General features: G+C 49.9%; 1 protein-coding gene across 1 annotated transcript in view; it reads left to right on the forward strand.

Annotated features, from left to right (window-relative positions):
* Positions 1-18619, forward strand: part of LOC120393490 (nuclear GTPase SLIP-GC-like) — a 97639-nt gene extending 79020 nt beyond the window's left edge. Inside the window, exons 15-19 of the mRNA XM_039518080.1 lie at positions 1737-1875; positions 3293-3401; positions 11545-11681; positions 17361-17451; positions 18509-18619. Coding sequence (XP_039374014.1) covers positions 1737-1875; positions 3293-3401; positions 11545-11681; positions 17361-17451; positions 18509-18567 — 535 coding nt within the window. The 3' untranslated portion in view covers positions 18568-18619. The remainder of the gene's footprint in view (positions 1-1736; positions 1876-3292; positions 3402-11544; positions 11682-17360; positions 17452-18508) is intronic.
* Positions 18620-18915: the final 296 nt, after the last annotated feature.

Raw genomic sequence — 18915 nt, forward strand, 5'->3', positions numbered from 1 at the left:
CTGACACAAGAACAAATAGCTATAAACTGGCCATCAACAAATTCAGGTGGCCTCCCAAGGGGAGCAGTGGGGGGCAAAAACCTAACTGGCTTCAATGCTGAACCTGATAAATTATGGAGGGGATGATTTGATGAGACGGCCTACAATGGCATGTAGCCGATCTTTGACTGCTAGTAGCAAATATCCCCAATGGCGGTGGTGGGACACTAGATGGGGAGGGCTCTGAGGTACTACACGGAATTCTTTCTGAGGTGTCTAACTGGTGTGTCTTTCTGAAATGCTCAGTGTCCAATGGACTGCCATATTTGGGGTCAGGAAGGAATATTTCCCTCAGATCAGATTGGCAGAAACCCTGGGCGGGGAGGGGTGTTGCTTTCCTCTGCAGCATGGGGCATGGATCACTTAGAGGTTTAAACTAGTGTAAATGGTGGATTCTCTGTCACTTGAAGTTTTGAAATCATGATTTGAGGACTTCAGTAACTCAGCCAGAGGTTCTGGGTCTATTGCAGGAGTGGGTGGGTGAGGTTCCGTGGCCTGCAATGTGCAGGAGGTCAGACTAGATGACCATGATGGTCCCTTCGGGCCTTAAAGTGTTAGTCTGTGAGATCTGCCTCTTGGCTGACTGCTGGACTCCTGACCCCAGCTGTGACCCATACTCTGAATCCTGGCCTCTGACCATCCCTGCTCTGACCACTAGGCATGACCGTTCAAGCCCCAGTCATGACACATTATTATGATTGTAGATGAGACGATCAGCCCTGACTCTCCTCTCTCGTCCACGTTTTATAATTGTTATGGTAGGGCCTAGGAAGCCCAGTGAAGGATCCTGGCTCCCATTGTGCTGGGCATTGTGCAGACATGTTAAGAAGAAGACAGACCCTGCTCACAGTCTGGGCGTCCAACAAACGGTGGGGATGGATAGGAAGATGAGCAACAAAATGAAGTGGGCTTAGCAAAAAGCAGAAGTCTTAGCTGCCACTAGGATAGCCCAGGCCCGAGGGGGTGCTTTGTAGGTCCCAGCAGAGCTGGGTTTAAGGAGGGATTTCAAGGAGAATAAGGTGACACCTTGACAAATTTTGCAGCTCCATTGATTTCAGCTGGCCTGCCCCCGCCTGCCATTCACACTTTCGTTAATTGCACTGTACCCGAGTAACTTAGGGAAATGCCACCCTGTGCCCCTTGGGGTGTAAGTGGCGTTGGATACTGGCACATACGGAAATGAACAAGCTCCGTGACATCAATCCATCCCCGGTGCCCAAAAGGAGAAGGGCCCAGCCCACTAGCTGAGGCAGTGGAGGTGTTGCTCCTGCAGAGCTGGGGGGGTCAAATGTTTACCCCGGCTGCTATAGAAAGGTGTGTTTGGGAGTTTGCTCCTTCCTGACCGAGGGGAATCTCCCAGCTTTACACTATTGGCTAGAAAAGGGGGTGATCTGGAGCTGAGCAGAGGGAGGGAGGGGCTGTGATAGGTACCTGTGTGCACTGGCTTCAAGTGATCCTGAGCTGACAGAACCGTTCTCAGGGGATCGGTCCAGGTGTCATATGTTAGAGTAGCCCTGTGGCTGCTCTAGCTTATACCAGAGTCAGCATGGCACCTGGCCAGCTGTGGGATTGGAGGTGAGGGATACAGATGGCTTAGAGCCACCTTGGTTTCTCCTCCTACCTCCCCACTCAGCTGTTTCGAGTAGGGGAGATCGAACCAATTTGTCTTTTTAATTCATATTTTATTATCTAACTAGGATCCGAAAGGGAACCAGAGCCTCACTGAAACCCTGCCTTGATATATTCAAAGACTCGGTGCAGGAGAAAATCAGCGAGATTGGGATTAAGAACCCAGTGACCAGTGACCACTACAAGCTAAACTTCTTCATTGAGGAAGTAAGTTGAGGTTAAGAGAAGAGTGTAGTGCTCGGCCCTGCCAGACAGAACTTCTGGGGTGAGAGTCGTCCGGCTATCCTGCCTCTCCGCTTGGCAGGGCCGAGGAGGGCTGCAGGATGGGGATAACCATGGGAGGGTAACAATGGGTGATGGGGACTCTCAGGGAGTGCAGGATCGGGTCTGTGATGAACTCTGCCTTCTGACCCACTGGTAAGAGACATGAACAGCTGTAGGCTGTGGTCAACACACAGGGTTTAGCATTTACTACCTGGCACCCACCCAGGGCCAGACTCTCAGGTGCGGCAGAGCTGTGTTTAGAACAGGACCCCGGGAGGGGGGAATCGCCTTCACTCCAGGACTGGTTTGGCCCTGATGTAACTTAGAGCATCCTAAAGGCCTAAATGACACTGGTAATGGTTCCCCTAGGGACCATCCTGACTGGCAAGGATGATCAAAGCCCAAGGCAATGTGCTCCAAGCCCCTCCCACCCCATTAACATGCCTCCTGTGCCGGATGGGTGCATCCAGTGAGGTCAGCCCAAAGGGAAGGCCAAGGACCAACCCCCAGTCTGTAAGATAATCAGACATCGAATCTCTGTGCACACCAGCGAAACCTGCTCAGGCTTGAAATAAATAGCAAGGATTGAAAATGATCCTGGTCCAAGGCAATGTTCCCTCCATAGGCAGAATGAATTTTGTTATCTGCACCGAGGGATGTGCGGCACTTGAATCTCTCCTGGGCAGCCACCCAACCATGCAGCTTAGCGAGAACAAAGGTCCAAGATCCAGGATAGTTACACTCCGCTCTGCACCAGTTCCGCCATAGCACTGCTAGGCTGCTGCTGTGGTTAAGTCTGGGCTCTTGTGAATTCCTATGGCAAGTACCCCAACTGCTTTCTACCATTGGAAAGCACCTGGGAATCCCAAAGGACATACCAGATGGGGTTCTCATCCTCGTAGCTAACAAGAGAACCTGCCTCCTTAACTGGCTGGTGATTATAATCAGCTGGAGCCACCAGAGCATATGTTGGACACTGTGGACTGGACTAGGTCATAGAGGTGGAAGTCCCATCAGAGACTCAGTCTGCACCTCCAACCAGGGAATCTTCAGCCACCCTTAAGGCACAGGAGCAATGAAGTTAGTTAGAAGGCACCAGGTGCTCTTTAGCCTTTAAGCAGGGGAAAGGTTTGTGAAACTCACAGGCTGTTTGACTTCACATATTTGTATCTAAAACTCTGGCCTTAAGAATCCCACACCTGCGTATTCCACCTTGATTCTGGGTCTAACCAATAAGCAAACCATGTTCCCACCCCCGAATCCCTGGGCAGGTCTCCGATTCCAAACCATTTATTTAGATTGTTTTTACAATTGAGGGATTGAAAAGATAATGGCAAATGCTTTAAATTGATTCACGCAGACAAACATCATCCTGAGGACCATAGAAAGAGAGATCCTTAAGAAGAAGATGGCTGTCTATGAGTCCCTTCCGCTGTCCATCCAGAGTGACCTAAAGCCTTACTATGAAGGTAGGACCCTTCTGCTGGGTGACCCTGCGTTTTGTGGTGTTGGTTTGTTCTAGGGCATCAGGCCATGAGGGAATGATGATGATGATGACGATGATGAACTTCTTTAACTTTAGCCTCCAAAGTGGAAAAATGCCAGGTGAAGGGAGAGCACATTGATCTCTATCTTCAACCATAAAGGGATGTGGAAGCATGTTGTAATTACTGACTGTCATGGGGTGTATCTATCTGATGCTGTCCCAGCAACCAAAGGTTTAGCACAGGCACTGCTGAAGGGCAGTCTCACCGCAGCTGGGAGTATCAAAGGGCCGAGAAGCAGAGGGGTGTGGCACCTGCCAGAGGAGTGAGCAGGCGGAGAAGGGAACTCCTGCCAGCAGGCTGCTGAAGAGCCACCAGGGACAACACCCTAGAAAGAGTAGCAAAGAGTCCTGTGGCACCTTATAGACTAGCAGACATATTGGAGCATGAGCTTTCGTGGGTGAATACCCACTTTGTCAGATGCATGTCACCCATGCATCCAACGAAGTGGGTATTCAACCACGAGAGCTCATGCTCCAATACGTCTGTTAGTCTATAAGGTGCCACAGGACTCTTTGCTGCTTTTACAGATCCAGACTAACACGGCCACCCCTCTGATACTTGACACCCTAGAAAGAGATGACCAGAGCACCAGGCTGAAGAGCCTGCAGAAACCCGAGGGAAGGTAGGAAGGAGCTCAGGGCACAGCCAGAATCGACGAACGCTGATCCAGTTTATCTAGCTTGAGGCCCTGAGCTGGACCCCAGTGAAGTGAGTGGGCCTGGATTCCCCTACCAACCCCCTGATGAACTTAAGGGCAGAGAGAGTTTTCAGATTTCTGGGCACCAGGAATAGACTAACAGCCCTGCCAGGCTAAGTGAGCTCAGGTGCCAGAGAAGGCACTATTGCACTGACACACTGACCCATCAAACAAATGAGTCACATGATGAAATGGCTGGAAAGAATTATCGAGAAAAGACTTTGTGAGGAACTGGAAAATCAAGTAAGTGACAACTAATCTAGGTTTGTGCCAGGAAGGTCAACGATCAACACAGTGTCTGCAGCCCAAATACTGACGGAGAATCATAGAATCTCCGGGTTGGAAGGGACCTCAGGAGGTATCTAGTCCAACCCCCTGCTCAAAGCAGGACCAAACCCAACTAAATCATCCCAGCCAGGTCTTTGTCAAGCCTGACCTTAAAAACCTCTAAGGAAGGAGATTCCACCACCTCCCTAGGTAACCCATTCCAGTTCTTCACCACCCTCCTAGTGAAAAAGTTTTTCCTAATGTCCAACCTAAACCTCCCCCTCTGCAACTTGAGACCATTACTCCTTGTTCTGTCATCTTCTACCACTGAGAACAGTATAGATCCATCCTCTTTGGAACCCCCTTTCAGGTAGTTGAAAGCAGCTATCAAATCCCCCCTCATTCTTCTCTTCTGCAGGCTAAACAATCTCAGTTCCCTCAGCCTCTCCTCATAAGTCACGTGCTCCAGCCCCCTAATCATTTTTGTTGCCCTCCGCTGGACTCTGTCCAATTTATCCGCATCCTTCTTGTAGTGTGGGGCCCAAAACTGGACACAGTACTCCAGATGAGGCCTCACCAGTGCTGAGTAGAGGGGAATGATCACGTCCCTCGATCTGCTGGAAATGCCCCTACTTATACAACCCAAAATGCCATTAGCCTTCTTAGCAACAAGGGCACACTGTTGACTCATATTCAGCTTTTTGTCCACCGTAACCCCTAGGTCCTTTTCTGCAGAACTGCTGCCCAGCCATTCGGTCCCTAGTCTGTAGCAGTGCATGGGATTCTTCCGTCCTAAGTGCAGGACTCTGCACTTGTCCTTGTTGAACCTCATCATATTTCTTTTGGCCCAATCCTCTAATTTGTCTAGGTCCCTCTGTATCCTATCCCTACCCTCCAGCGTATCAACCACTCCTCCCAGTTTAGTGTCATCTGCAAACTTGCTAAGGGTGCAGTCCACACCATCCTCCAGATCGTTAATGAAGATATTGAACAAAACCGGCCCCAGCACCGACCCTTGGGGCACTCCACTTGATACCGGCTGCCAACTAGACATGGAACCATTGATCACTACCCGTTGAGCCCGACCATCTAGCCAGTTTTCTATCCACCTTACCATCCATTCATCCAGCCCAGACTTCTTTAACTTGCTGGCAAGAATACTGTGGGAGACTGTATCAAAAGCTTTGCTAAAGTCCAGAAATAGCACATCCACTGCTTTCCCCTCATCCACAGAGCCGGTTATCTCATCATAGAAGGCAATTAGGTTAGTCAGGCATGACTTGCCCTTGGTGAATCCATGCTGACTGTTCCTGATCACTTTCCCCTCCTTTAAGTGGTTCAGAATTGATTCCTTGAGGACCTGTTCCATGATTTTTCCAGGGACTGAGGTGAGACTGACTGGCCTGTAGTTCCCTGGATCTTCCTTCTTCCCTTTTTTAAAGATGGGCACTACATTAGCTTTTTTCCAGTCATCCAGGACCTCCCCCGATCGCCATGATTTTTCAAAGATAATGGCCAATGGCTCTGCAATCTCGTCGGCCAACTCCTTTAGCACCCTCGGATGCAGCGCATCCGGCCCCATGGACTTGTGCTCGTCCAGCTTTTCTAAATAGTCCCGAACTACTTCTTTCTCCACAGAGAGCTGGTCACCTCCTCCCCATACCGTGCTGCAGAGTGCAGCTTTCTGGGAGCTGACCTTGTTTGTGAAGACAGAGGCAAAAAAAGCATTGAGTACACTAGCTTTCTCCACATCCTCTGTCACTAGGTTCCCTCCCTCATTCAGCAAGGGCCTCACACTTTCCTTGACTTTCTTCTTGTTGCTAACATACCTGAAGAAACCCTTCTTGTTACTCCTAACATCTCCGGCTAGCTGCAACTCCAAGTGTGATTTGGCCTTCCTAATTTCACTCCTGCATGCCTGAGCAATACTTTTATACTCCTCCCTGGTTATTTGTCCAATCTTCCACTTCTTGTAAGCTGTTTTTTTGTGTTTAAGACGAGCAAGGATTTCACTGTTGAGCCAAGCTGGTCGCCTGCCATATTTACTTTTCTTCCTACACATCGGGATGGTTTGTTCCTGCAACCTCAATAAGGTTTCTTTAAAATACAGCCAGCTTTCCTCGACTCCTTTCCCCGTCATGTTATTCTCCCAGGGGACCTTGCCCATCAGTTCCCTGAGGGAGTCGAAGTCTGCTTTTCTGAAGTCCAGAGTCTCTGTTCTATTGCTCTCCTTTCCTTTCTTCCTTGTGTCAGGATCCTGAACTCGACCATCTCATGGTCACTGCCTCCCAGGTTCCCATCCACTATTGCTTCCTCTACTATTTCTTCCCTGTTTGTGAGCAGCAGGTCAAGAAGAGCTTTTCCCCTAGTTGGTTCCTACAGCACTTTCCTCCGGCAAAACACAAGGAATTGCATTTAGTGTTTGTGGACTTAGAGAAGGCTTATGACAACGTCCCTAGAGGTGATGCCTGTGGACACGCAATCTGCTAGAGGTATATGTTCAGACTATCATGGACATGTACAAGGGCCACAAAACAGTAGTGAGGAGCAGCTCTGGCTCCAGTGGGCCATTTCCTGTAAGGTCTACAACAAGGATCAGCTTTAAGCCCATTCCTATTTGTGATTGTAATGTGACTGCAGGGCATTAGGAGAGAGGCTCTATGGAACATGCTTTTCACGGATGACATAATGTTGTGCTGCAAGGATAACACGATCTAGAAAGGGACCTAGAATGGTGGAGGGCTGTAGGAGCAGAAAATTGTTTACAAATCAGCTGTCAAAAGATGGAATACACATGATGCTTCATGGAGAGGGACAAGGAGAATCCAGTAAAGCTGGATGGTATAGAGTTACAGTCTGTGCAACAATTTAAATACCTCGGATCAGTGTTAAGCCTTGATGGGAATGGGGATTTGGATGTTAAGAGTCTCATGAAGAGCACTTGGTGTAAATGGAGGGAGTTGATGAGGAGTTCTCTGCAATACTAACATGCCAAGAAAACTAAAGAGCAAAGTGTATAAGACCGTGGTTAGACCAGCCGTGACATACAGGACAGAATGCAGGCCAAGAAGGAAGAGAGAACGACTCCTTCACACTGTGGAAATGAGAATGCTCTGGGAGACAATAAGTAAGAACAGAGCTGAGATGCTAATCAGTGAGGTGGTACGAGCTGTGATGCGGGTAGATCCCATCAGAGAAAAGCTGAAGGAGCATTGACTGAGGTGGCCGGGTCAGGTGAGACAACACCACATTGGATATGTTGGTGAGAGAGTACAATACCTACTAGTCACAGGACAAAGACCATGAGGAATACCCAGAAAAGGATAGTTTGAGATGCTGGAGGAGGACATGAAGGAGGTTGGTGTCAGCTTGGAACATGCACTTGGCAGGAACACTTGGCGACCAAGAACAAGAGCCACCGACCGTGACTAAACCGGGACAGGAAAGTGAAGAAGAAGTTTGTTCTCTGGCCTCTTTTCCAGACAGATAGAAGAACTCTTCTTGCCTCTCACTGGGGACCAGTTACAGGGACCATCTCAGTTTCATTAGCACCAGTAAAGCATGAAGCAAAATATGTAAATTGGTGTTCTTGGGCAACATGGGTTTGGTGATGCCACAGATACGGCCGGTGCTCCCTTCCAGCCATCCAGCCAGGTTTATTGCCCTCCAGGCACAGTGCCCCTGGCAAGGAGCGGCTCAGTCAGCAGGTGGAATTTCTGCTGTCCTGTCGGCCATGCAAAGGGTTAAGGTGAGGTACCCCAACATTAATAGACTGAGACAAATAACTTACAGACGACCCTATGTGTTTCATGACACCTGCTTCTTACCTCCTTGCTTCTGATGTCTCTGGCAAAATATCCTTCCGTCAAATCCTCTTTTCTTGTGCTAGATTGGAGGTGTACCTGTGCTAGCATTCTGGAATGTGTTTACATATATACCCAATGACTGATGCTTACATAAGAACGGCCGTACTGGGTCAGACCAAAGGTCCATCTAGCCCAGTATCCGGTCTTCCGACAGTGGCCAATGCCAGGTGCTTCAGAGGGAGTGAACCTAACAGGTAATGATCAAGTGATCTCTCTCCTGCCATCCATCTCCACCCTCTGACAAACAGAGTCTAGGGACACCATTCCTTACCCATCGTGGCTAATAGCCATAAATGGACTTAACCTCCATGAATTTATCCAGTTCTCTTTTAAACGCTGTTATAGTCCCTAGCCTTCACAACCTCCTCAGGTAAGGAGTTCCACAAGTTGACTGTGCGCTGTATGAAGAAGAACTTCCTTTTATTTGTTTTAAACCTGCTGCCTATTAATTTCATTTGGTGACCCCTAGTTCTTGTATTATGGGAATAAGTAAATAATAATAAGTCCTAGCCTCTTTAATCTCTCCTCCATAGGGGACCCTCTCCAAACCCCTAATCATTTTAGTTGCCCTTCTCTGAACCTTTTCTAGTGCCAGTATATCTTTTTTGAGATGAGGCGACCACATCTGAATGCAGTATTCGAGATGTGGGTGTACCATCGATTTATATAAGGGCAATAAGATATTCTCAGACTTATTCTCTATTCCCTTTTTAATGATTCCTAACATCCTGTTTGCTTTTTTCACCGCCTCTGCACACTACGTGGACATCTTCAGAGAACTATCCACAATGACTCCTAGATCTTTTTCCTGATTTGTTGTAGCTAAATTAGCCCCCATCATATTGTATGTATAGTTGGGGTTATTTTTTGCAATGTACATTACTTTACATTTATCCACATTACATTTCATTTGCCATTTTGTTGCCCAATCACTTAGTTTTGTGAGATCTTTTTGAAGTTCTTCACAGTCTGCGTTGGTCTTAACTATCTTGAGCAGTTTAGTATCATCTGCAAACTTTGCCACCTCACTGTTTACCCCTTTCTCCAGATCATTTATGAATAAGTTGAATAGGATTGATCCGAGGACTGACCCTTGGGGAACCCCACTAGTTACCCCTCTCCATTCAGAGAATTTACCAGTAATTCCTACCCTTTGTTCCCTGTCTTTAAACCAGTTCTCAATCCATGAAAGGATCTTCTCTCTTATACCATGACAACTTAATTTACATAAGAGCCTTTGGTGAGGGAACTTATCAAAGGCTTTCTGGAAATCTAAGTACACTACATCCACTGGAACCCCCTTGTCCACATGTTTGTTGACCCCTTCAAAGAACACCAATAGATTAGTAAGACACGATTTCCCTTTAAAGAAACCATGCTTCTTAGAAGTGCCTGTGTTTTAGCAATGCTAGCAGGATCCTTGCCAAGTTCATGTACCAGACAGTGAACTTGTAAGTACCTGCTTTAATACATGGCCTGACTTTGGTTCACGGTCTCTGGTTCAGGTCTCATGACCCTGTGCTTGATACTCTGTGTGTGTGTGTGTGTGTGTGTGTGTGTGTCTCTCTCTGTCTCTTTCTCTCTCTACTGCTGGGGTCAGTCTAAGATCCTTGTGGATGGGTGGAGGCAGAGCCATCCCTTGGATACGGTGAATCGAGGCGACCGCCCTAGGCCCCGCACTTTGATAAAATCATTAGGAAGTGGGCAGGGAGGTGAGACGGGCAGTGGGCGGGTGAGTGGGGTAAGGAGGCGAATGGGGAGGTGAGCGACAGGCAGGTGAGGGGGTGAGGAAGAGCCCCCAACCAGAACCTCCCCCTTCCCCGAGTGCCTCCTGCCCGCTGGCAGGCCCAACCGATCAGCGCCTCCCCCTCCCTCTCAGCGCCTACTGCCTGCCGTGGACAGGGCCGCCCAGAGGATTCCGGGGGCCCGGGGTCTTCGGCGGCGGGGGGCCCTTCCGTTCCGGGACCCGCCGCCAAAGTGCCCCGAAGACCCGCGGTGGGAGCCCCCCGCCGCCGAATTACCGCCGAAGCGGGACCCGCCGCCAAAGCGCAGCCTGGTCTTCGGTGGTAATTCGGTGGCGGAGGGGGTCCCCGCCGCGGGCCTTCAGGGCACTTCGGCAGCGGGTCCCGAAACAGAAGGGGCCCCCCGCTGCCGAAGACCGGGCTGCGCTGCGGCGGCGGCGATGGCGGGTCCTGCTTCCCCCGCCCTAGTCCCAGCCTCAGCCTCTTACCCGAGCGCGTCTCCGGCGGGGCCTGAGCTCCGTCCCGCTCAGAGCCGCGTGGTGAGGGGGCGGGGCTGGGAGCTCCACGCCGAGCGGAGGCAGCTGCCCCGCCCCCTCCCCACGCCGCTCTGAGCGGGGCGGGGCTCAGGGGCTCCGGCGGAGACTCGGCGCTTGATGCGCTGAGGCTCCAGGAGAGGGGCGGAGGCGGGAGCCTCCGCTCTTCTCTTGGGGGCCCCTGCGGAGCCCGGGGCCCGGGGCAAATTGCCCCCTTTGCCCCCCCCTCTGGGCAGCCCTGGCCGTGGATCAGATGTTTCGCGATGTCAGGAGGCGATGTGGGGGGAGGAGCGAGGGTGCAGTGTGCTCGGGGGAGGGAGCAGAACTGGGCGGGGAAGAGGCAGGGCAGAGTGGGGGTGAGAAGAGACAGTGCAGGGGTGAGGCCTTGGGGAAAAGGGTGGAGTGGGGGCAGGGCCTGGGCGGAGCCAGGGGGAGCACCTATGTCCCCGGCAAATTAGAAACTCAGCACCTATGTCCCGGGCCTCACATCTCCCTAGGGATGGCCCTGGGTGGAGGAGTTCCAGAAAGATTAAAGATGTGTGGGAAAAGGAGCCAGGGCACTGCACTGAGGCAGAGGAGTGGGATGGGGAAGAGTCTTGGAACAGGGATTGGGATCTGGCACAAATCAGTTCCTGCTCAGCATTTCACTGGCATCTCTGCAGTGCCCTGAGGCAGTGAGGTCCCTCCCACTCTGGATTGGGACACGTGTGGGCATGGAGGGGTCATTTGCATTGAGGAATATGAGGGAGTGTCATTCTCTGGGGCAGCCACGATGGCTCCTTTCTCCAGCACTAAGGTCACTGTCACTAGAAGAAGCAGCTAGATGTCCCTTCGAGTGGTGCCGTCACTGCTATTGGCTGCTGTTATTTTCTTCACCTAAACCCAGGACCTGCCACCCTCCCTGCCCCAAATCCTTCCCAGTCTTGTCTAGAGCTGTGACTGTTCCCATCTTTCCAACAGAGGCGGCTAAGATCCAGGGGACACGATCCTGCCAGAGGATGCAAAATACCCTCAGGGAGAGCATTGAGAAAAAGGCAGAGGATGGAATGTTTGAGACGGCAAAGGAGAAGATGAAGATGCAGCTCCAGGAGCTGAAGGTGAGGGATGCTCCCTCTGCTCTGTGGGGCTGTATTTTTGGGTTTGGGTGGTGCTGTCTGGCAACAGTACAGGGTCCACAGAGGGAGCGGCCCAGAACAAGCTACCCAGACAGAACGTAGGCCAAAGGTATTGGAGCAAACCCCCTGCTCCATGGGATGTTCAGTTTCCACCTAGAGCAGACACAACATGACCTTGATTTTCAAGGTGTCCTTCAAGAGTCTGATCTCGCAAACACACATGTGCCTAACTGAACAGGACCATTGACTCCAGTGGAACCACAAATGGGTTTTAAAGTAAGTGTGAGCGTGTCGCAGAATCATTGATATTTATTATTTGTGTTGCCATAGCGCTAAGGAGCACTGGTCATGGCCAGACCCCACCATGTTGAGCTCTGTATAAACACAGAACCAAAGGACAGACCCTGCCCCAGAGAGCTTACAATCCAAGTATAAGACAAGAGACAGCAGGTGATCAGAGTGTAAATCAGGCCTGCACAACATACGGCCCGCGTGGGCTCACCGTGCGGCCCGTGGGGTGGGTGAGTAGGCAAGCGGCAGGGAAGGGGGCCTGAGGAAGCGAGCAGGCAGGAAGTGGCCGGGGGGCAGGTGATTATGCGGCTGGCCCCAGCTCACCGCTGCGCCGCCTCCTCCGCTGAACGCTCCGCCCCACTTCTCCCCCTCCCCCTGCTTCCCGCGAATCAGCTGTTCGCGCAGGAAGCCGGGGAGGGCAGAGAAGCAAGCGGCAGCTTCACGCTCAGGCCCAGCTAGGCGGAGACAGAGCCGAGGTGAGCTGGGGCGTGGGGGCCACCCGCGCCGCCGCAGGTACCCCGGCCGGGGGGGGGGGGGCACAGGGAAACCGCTCCCTGCTCCAGCTCACCTCCGCCTCTGCCTCCCGGGGGGGCATCAAGGAACGTGGGGGGTTGGACGGGGCAGGAGTCCTGGGGGAGGGGCGGGCCACAACCCCCTTGTGGGGTGAGGCGGGAACCGGTTGTTAAGATTTTGGCAGCTCAACACTGGCCAGGGGGGTGGGAGGCTGAGGAGGCGAGCAGGCAGGCAGTGGCGGGGTGAGTATGTGAGCCGGGTGGGGCTGAGAAGGCGAGCGGGGGGGAAGGTGAGCCGGCAGCGGGGGAAGGGGGCTGAGGAGGCGAGTGGGGGGTGAGGGGCTGAGGTGGTGAGCGGCAAGTCAGTGGCTGACCTGTTCTACTGATGTGGTCTGGCTCCCATCCCCTCTCCACGGGGTGCAGCTGTCTGGAGGTGCTGCCTTCCACACCTTCCTCAGTCATACCTCATTCATTCAACAGGGCAACTGATTACAAAGTGTGGGGAAGATCTTATTCTACTTCTAGCAAAAAGACATTTTTCTTTTACCTTAATTATACTACCTTAGGGGCCCGCTATAACATATTACCAAGGTTCAATACCGCTGTTTCGGTGGGGTGGTGCTGGGGAAGGAGGGTTTGTTTCTACAGGGCAGGCGGCGCTTGGGGGGAGGTTGTTTCGGGGGGGCTGGGTGGTGCTGGGGGGGTTGTTTTCGCAGGGCTGGCAGTGCTGGGGGGATTGTGTTTCGAGGGGGCTGGGCAGCGCTGGGAGAGGGGTGTTTCAGCGGCGATGTGGGGGGGGGTCGGCGGGGCTGGAGGGGTTTCGGCCCTCAGCTGGGTTTTTTTGAGTAATATGGCCCTCCCCGCTTTATGAGTTGTGTAGGCCTGGTGTAAATGACCTCTCTACAGTGAACTGCATGGAACTCGAAGGTGTAGCAAGAAAGAGTAGTGCTGCACCAATTTTCTGAGAGAAGGTGTATGTTCTAGCAACTCGTGCCTTCTTTGTATAGAACAACAATGGGTCCTATAAAAGTAGCCAGCCTGTCAGACAGTGGCACAGACAGCTGCAGCGGCAGAGGAGCCCGCAAACAGAGCTGTAAACACGGGAGTTTGAGTGGGTGTTTGCAAGGGGCGTTTGGGGGGAAGACTAAGAGCCAGGCAGAGGAACAGACAGGCTAGTGAAGGGAGTGTGTGGTGTTCTGTCAGTGTTTTGGTGCTTGTTGAGGGTTTGTTTTGCTGTGGGTGGTGGTGGTGTGGTTTGGTTTGTGTTTCCCGGATTTAGGTGGGAAGCCTATGACAGATACAGAGGCAGCAGTGGTGGTGACCCAAGCAGTGGATGACACAAGGAAGATGGCTGGATGTGGAAGCTGTGACATGTACATGATCCTGGAGGGGGTACCTGAAAAGAGTTTCGTCTGCATGAAGTGCCACCTGATAGAGCTGATGGAAGAAAAGATCTGAGGATTGGAGATGCAGGTGGAAACTCTGGTTGAGTTTAGAAGGGGTTCGAGCAGATGATGGAGCAAAGACATGATGAGGCTAAAGGGAAAAGCTCAGACTTGCAGATGGAAGCAGGATCAAAGAATTCTGCGGGGAGACTGCTGGGTGAGGAAAGTGGACGGTGGAAGCATGTGACTAAGAGAACCAGGCAGAGGAAAAGACGGGCCAGTGAAGGAGAAATAGAGCTCAGGAACAGGTTTGCAGAGTTGGAAAATGAAGAAGGGTCACAGCAGGTGGTCGCTGAAGGTGAGAGGGCAAGGAAGAAGAGAAGAGCAGCTAGTCCTATAGGAAGAGGGGAAGAGTCAATGGAGACAACACCAAACATGAGCCCCAGGAGGATACGGGATGGGTTGCGGAGGATTGCAAGGGAGAATAGGAATTGAGAGGACTTGCAGCCAGAGGGAACGGGATAGACCAGAGAATTGCACCATCACCAGGAAAAGGCAGGTCTACGTGATTGGGGACTCCTTACTGAGAAGACTAGATAGGCCTGTCACCAGAGCTGATCCAGAGAACAGAGGGCTGTGCTGTCTGCCGGGTGCTAAGATATGGGATGTGGACCTGAGGCTGAAGAGGATCCTAACGGGAGTGGGAAAGAATCCACTGATTGTCCTTCATGTGGGAACAAATGATACGACTAAAGGGAGACTATGCCAGGCTGGGGAAGACGCTTAAGGAAATCGAGGCTCAGGTGATCTTCAGTGGGATTCTGCCTGTTCCTAGAGAAGAGCAACAAAGGTGTGACAAGATTATGGCTATCAACAGATGGCTCAGGCAGTGGTGCTATAAGGAGGGCTTTGGGATGTACGGCCACTGGGAGGCATTCATGGACAGAGGACTGTTCTCTTGGGATGGACTTCACCTGAGTCGGGAGGGAAATGGACTTCTAGGATGGAGGCTGGCCCAACTGATTAAGAGAGCTTTAAACTAGGAATTGTGGGGAGATGGTTGGGAGATGTCCAGGTAATCTCCAAGCCGGATTTTAACATTGAGAGGGAAGAAAACGAAGTAAGAAAGGATACAGCCAGCCATGGGTAGGAGAATGGACATAAGGAGGAAGGCTAGTGTAGATACCAGTCTAATAGATGATACTGGCAGTAGAATGTCTGAGCCTAATCGGGTAAAGAATGTGAGGGAAGCCAAACAGCAAAAATTAAGATGTTTGTACACCAACACGAGGAGCCTAGGTAACAAAATGGAGGAACTATAGTTATAAAAGGAAAAGAGCCTATTAAAGAATTCTAGTAAATTGGTGAGGTATGATTTCCCTTTACAAAAACCATATTGACTTTTCCCCAACAAATTATGTTCATCTATATGTCTGACAATGCTGTTCTTTATTGTAGTTTCAATCAGTTTGTCCAGTACTGAAATCAGGCTTACTGGTCTGTAATTGCTGGGATCACCTCTGGATCCATTTTTAAAAATTGGAGTCATATTAGTTATCCTCCAGTTATTTGGTACAGAAGTTGATTTAAATGATAGTTTACTGTCACGGGGCGGGACTCACCCCTGTGGCGCCTCCTGCTGGTCACCCAGGGAATTAGCGTTTCCAGCCTCCAGAGCACCCTCTGCGGGCTGGTGTCCTGCTTGCCGCTGGGCCTGAGTCCCTCCTGGACCCCAGTGCCCCTTTCAGGCCGGGGAGCTGCCCCTGGTAGTACCCCCCCACAGATCTGGGTCTCCCCTCACCAGGGAACTCCCACCCTCTATCCCCACCTCGCCTTAGTAAAAGGCTACTGCCAGTCACCATCTAGTCCCAGCTCACTGGGGTGGACTACAGTGTAAAAGCCACTCATCATAAGCAAGGTGGGTTGGACCTGCTGCTTCTGCCTACCCTTGGGCTGCCCTCTGCAACCCCAGTACCTTCTTTGGCCTTTAACAAGGCCTACAGCCTGGGGGTTGCTAGGCCGGAGCTCCCCAGCTCCCTCTGCCCTTCCCCAGCACTGCTCCACCCTAGGTACCCTTCTCAGCTTTCAGGCAGCCAGGCCCTTCCCTCTCTACCACTAGAGAGAGATTCTCTGTGCTCCTGTCCCACTGCCTTCTTATAAGGGCCAGCTGGGCCCTGATTGGGGCATGGCTGCATCTCTGGCTGGTTCCCCAATCAGCCGAGGCTTTCTTCACAGCCGCAGCCCTCTCCAGGGCTCCTTTTAACCCCTGTTCCTCAGGAGTGGGGCAGTCGCCCCACTACAGTTACAAACTACAGTTAGTTGTTCTGCAATTTCACATTTGAGTTCCTTCAGAACTCTTGGGTGATACCACCTGGTCCTGGTGACTTATTACTGTTTAGTTTATCAATTTGTTCCAAAACCTCCTCTAATGACACCTCAATCTGGGACAGTTCCTCAGATTTCTCACCTAAAAAGACTGGCTCAGGTTTGGGAATCTCCCTCCCATCCTCAGCCATGAAGACCAATACAAAGAATTAATTTAGTTTCTTCACAATGGCCTTATCGTCCTTGAGTGCTTCTTTAGAATCTCGATCATCCAGTGGTGCCACTGGTTGTTTAGCAGGCTTCCTGCTTATGATGTACTTAAAAAACATTTTGCTACTACTTTCTGAGTCTTTGGCTAGTTGCCTGATATTTATTGAACACTATTGCCTTTTCTGAATTATTATTGATAATTTTATCTTTTCCATCTATTAATAGTCCAATACCATACATCCATTCGATAATGGACAATAATGAAGAATGCCATTATTAGGATTATTTGTTCCTAATATAGTGTAAAAGTCTTATTTTCCTTAATCCTGCTGACCATAAAAGTCTCTTTTTATTCTTTTGCTTCCCTTATCGATTTTCTACAATTCCTAGTTCTGTTTTATATTCTTTTTTATAAGCTTGATATATATATATATATATATATATATATATATATATATATATATATATATAGACATATTGAGTTTCATGCAGTTCACTGTGTTCGGCTTTCTCAGATGAAACCTTAATAGATGGTTCTGCTCTGAAAAGTGACTGTACAAATGGCATTGTGAGCATCATTTGTACTGTCACTGCAGATGAAATGTGCTCTGTTTACAAGCCACCTGCCAGTTCTGTAAATTCCCTTTGGGATCTGAGGGTCAAGCTGGGCTCTTTCCTTCCTGCCCATCATAACCAGCAATAAAAGCTCTGCAGGGCAAAAAAGTCCCATATTACACCGGTGCAGCCCCACAATCTTCATATGATGCCCTAGGTGGTACCCGCATGACTTATTGGTGGCATTGCACAGGAGTGGTTGATTGTGATTAGAACTTCACAGACTATTCAGCTGGTGCTGCACCAGATGGTGCAGACTCTGGCTCCTTCGTTGCTGTGAGGTCACTTCCATGCTCACGTGCTGTGCAATGTGTTTGCTGCAGGACTACATTGTGACAAAGCTGCAGACAGACATTTCCGCCATGCTCAAACTCGCCTTGTGTCACCAGGAGAAACTCACCGAGAAGCTGCCAGGTAAAAGTCTGAAATCTCTTCCTGGGTATGGGCATGGCTGCAGTCAGAACCCTCTCTGTCCCCAGTGTATGAAATGCTACTAGAGGCACGTTCGCCCTCGTGCAGGCTGCCCTACAGCCCTATTGACTTAAGTGGCTGTGGAGCTGGAATAAAGAACATACCCAAGGGCTCCTAATAGAGCTGGGAATCAAATCTACAGTTCCTGAGTGCTAGGGCAGTGCCTTAACCACAAGGCCATCTGCTCTGTTGGTGGTTTTATTGCATCCTTCTGTGTGGCCTTGGGTAAATTACTGACTTGCTCTGTTTCCCCATCTGTAAAATGGGAATGAGACTTTACCCACCTTTCCAAAGTACTTTGAGCTCTATGGATGAAAAGCCCTAGGTGGGTGCTAAGTACGATTAACTCAGGAGTAAATAGATTAATAAGAGTGGGGGTTGTCTACACAGGCATATGGCCCATCCACAACTGCTATTGGCAAATATCTCCAGTGGCCGGCAACGGGACACTAGAGGGGAAGGGCTCTGAGTCATTACAGAGAATTCTTTCCCAAGTGTCTGGCTCACGGGTCTTGCCCACATTCTCAGGAACTAACTGATCGCTGTATTTGGGGTCAGAAACGAATTTTCCCCTGGATCAGATTGGCAGAGATCCTGGGGGGTTTCACCATCCTCTGCAGCACAGGTTTCTTGCTGGTTTGAACAAGAGTAAAATGATGGATTCTCTGAAACTTGAAGTCTTTAAACCATGATTTGAGGATGTCAGTAACTCAGCCAGAGGTGAGGGGTCTATCACAGGAGTGGTTCTGTAGCCTGCGATGTGCAGGAGGTCAGACTAGATGATCATGATGGTCCCTTCTGGCCTTAAATTCTGAGTGTATGAGGTATTAAAGTCCCAATCCAGCAAAATACTTATATACATAAAATGGTAACCCTTGTTTTCCTTCGTTTGTGTGGGAGATTAGAACACTTTCCTCCCTACATAATAAAGGGAAATGGACAATTCTTGTTCAAAAGAAAGAAAACGAACCATGTTTCAATCCGCTGTTCTTTTTTGCAGACTTGCAAAATGAATACCAAGAAATTGAACGGATTCACAAAACGCTGCAAAGAAAGTGACGTTCTTAAAAAGAGACATCAGAAATTCTCTATTATAAAATCTGTGTTTTAATGAGCTTGTTAGAGACTTTTTTCTATAATTGTGTGTGGTGTTAATTGAGCTATTTCAATGACTTATTTTCTCTTGTTTAATAGTTTGTAAATCTGGAATTTAAATCACATTTTATTGTAATTAATTAGAGCATGAAATATAGGTTAAATGTCCCATCATGAAATGCTGAGAGAGTAAAGATACACTCTCATTTCATGAATTTGCAATGCATTGTAATAGTAGCTTGTAGGCGATAACCATGTTTTTATACTCATCTTAGTCAAAATACTTTGTTCATAGATTTTAATTCCAAAATA

Source organism: Mauremys reevesii, unplaced genomic scaffold (genome assembly GCF_016161935.1).
Source record: "Mauremys reevesii isolate NIE-2019 unplaced genomic scaffold, ASM1616193v1 Contig20, whole genome shotgun sequence".
NCBI lineage: Eukaryota > Metazoa > Chordata > Testudines > Geoemydidae > Mauremys > Mauremys reevesii.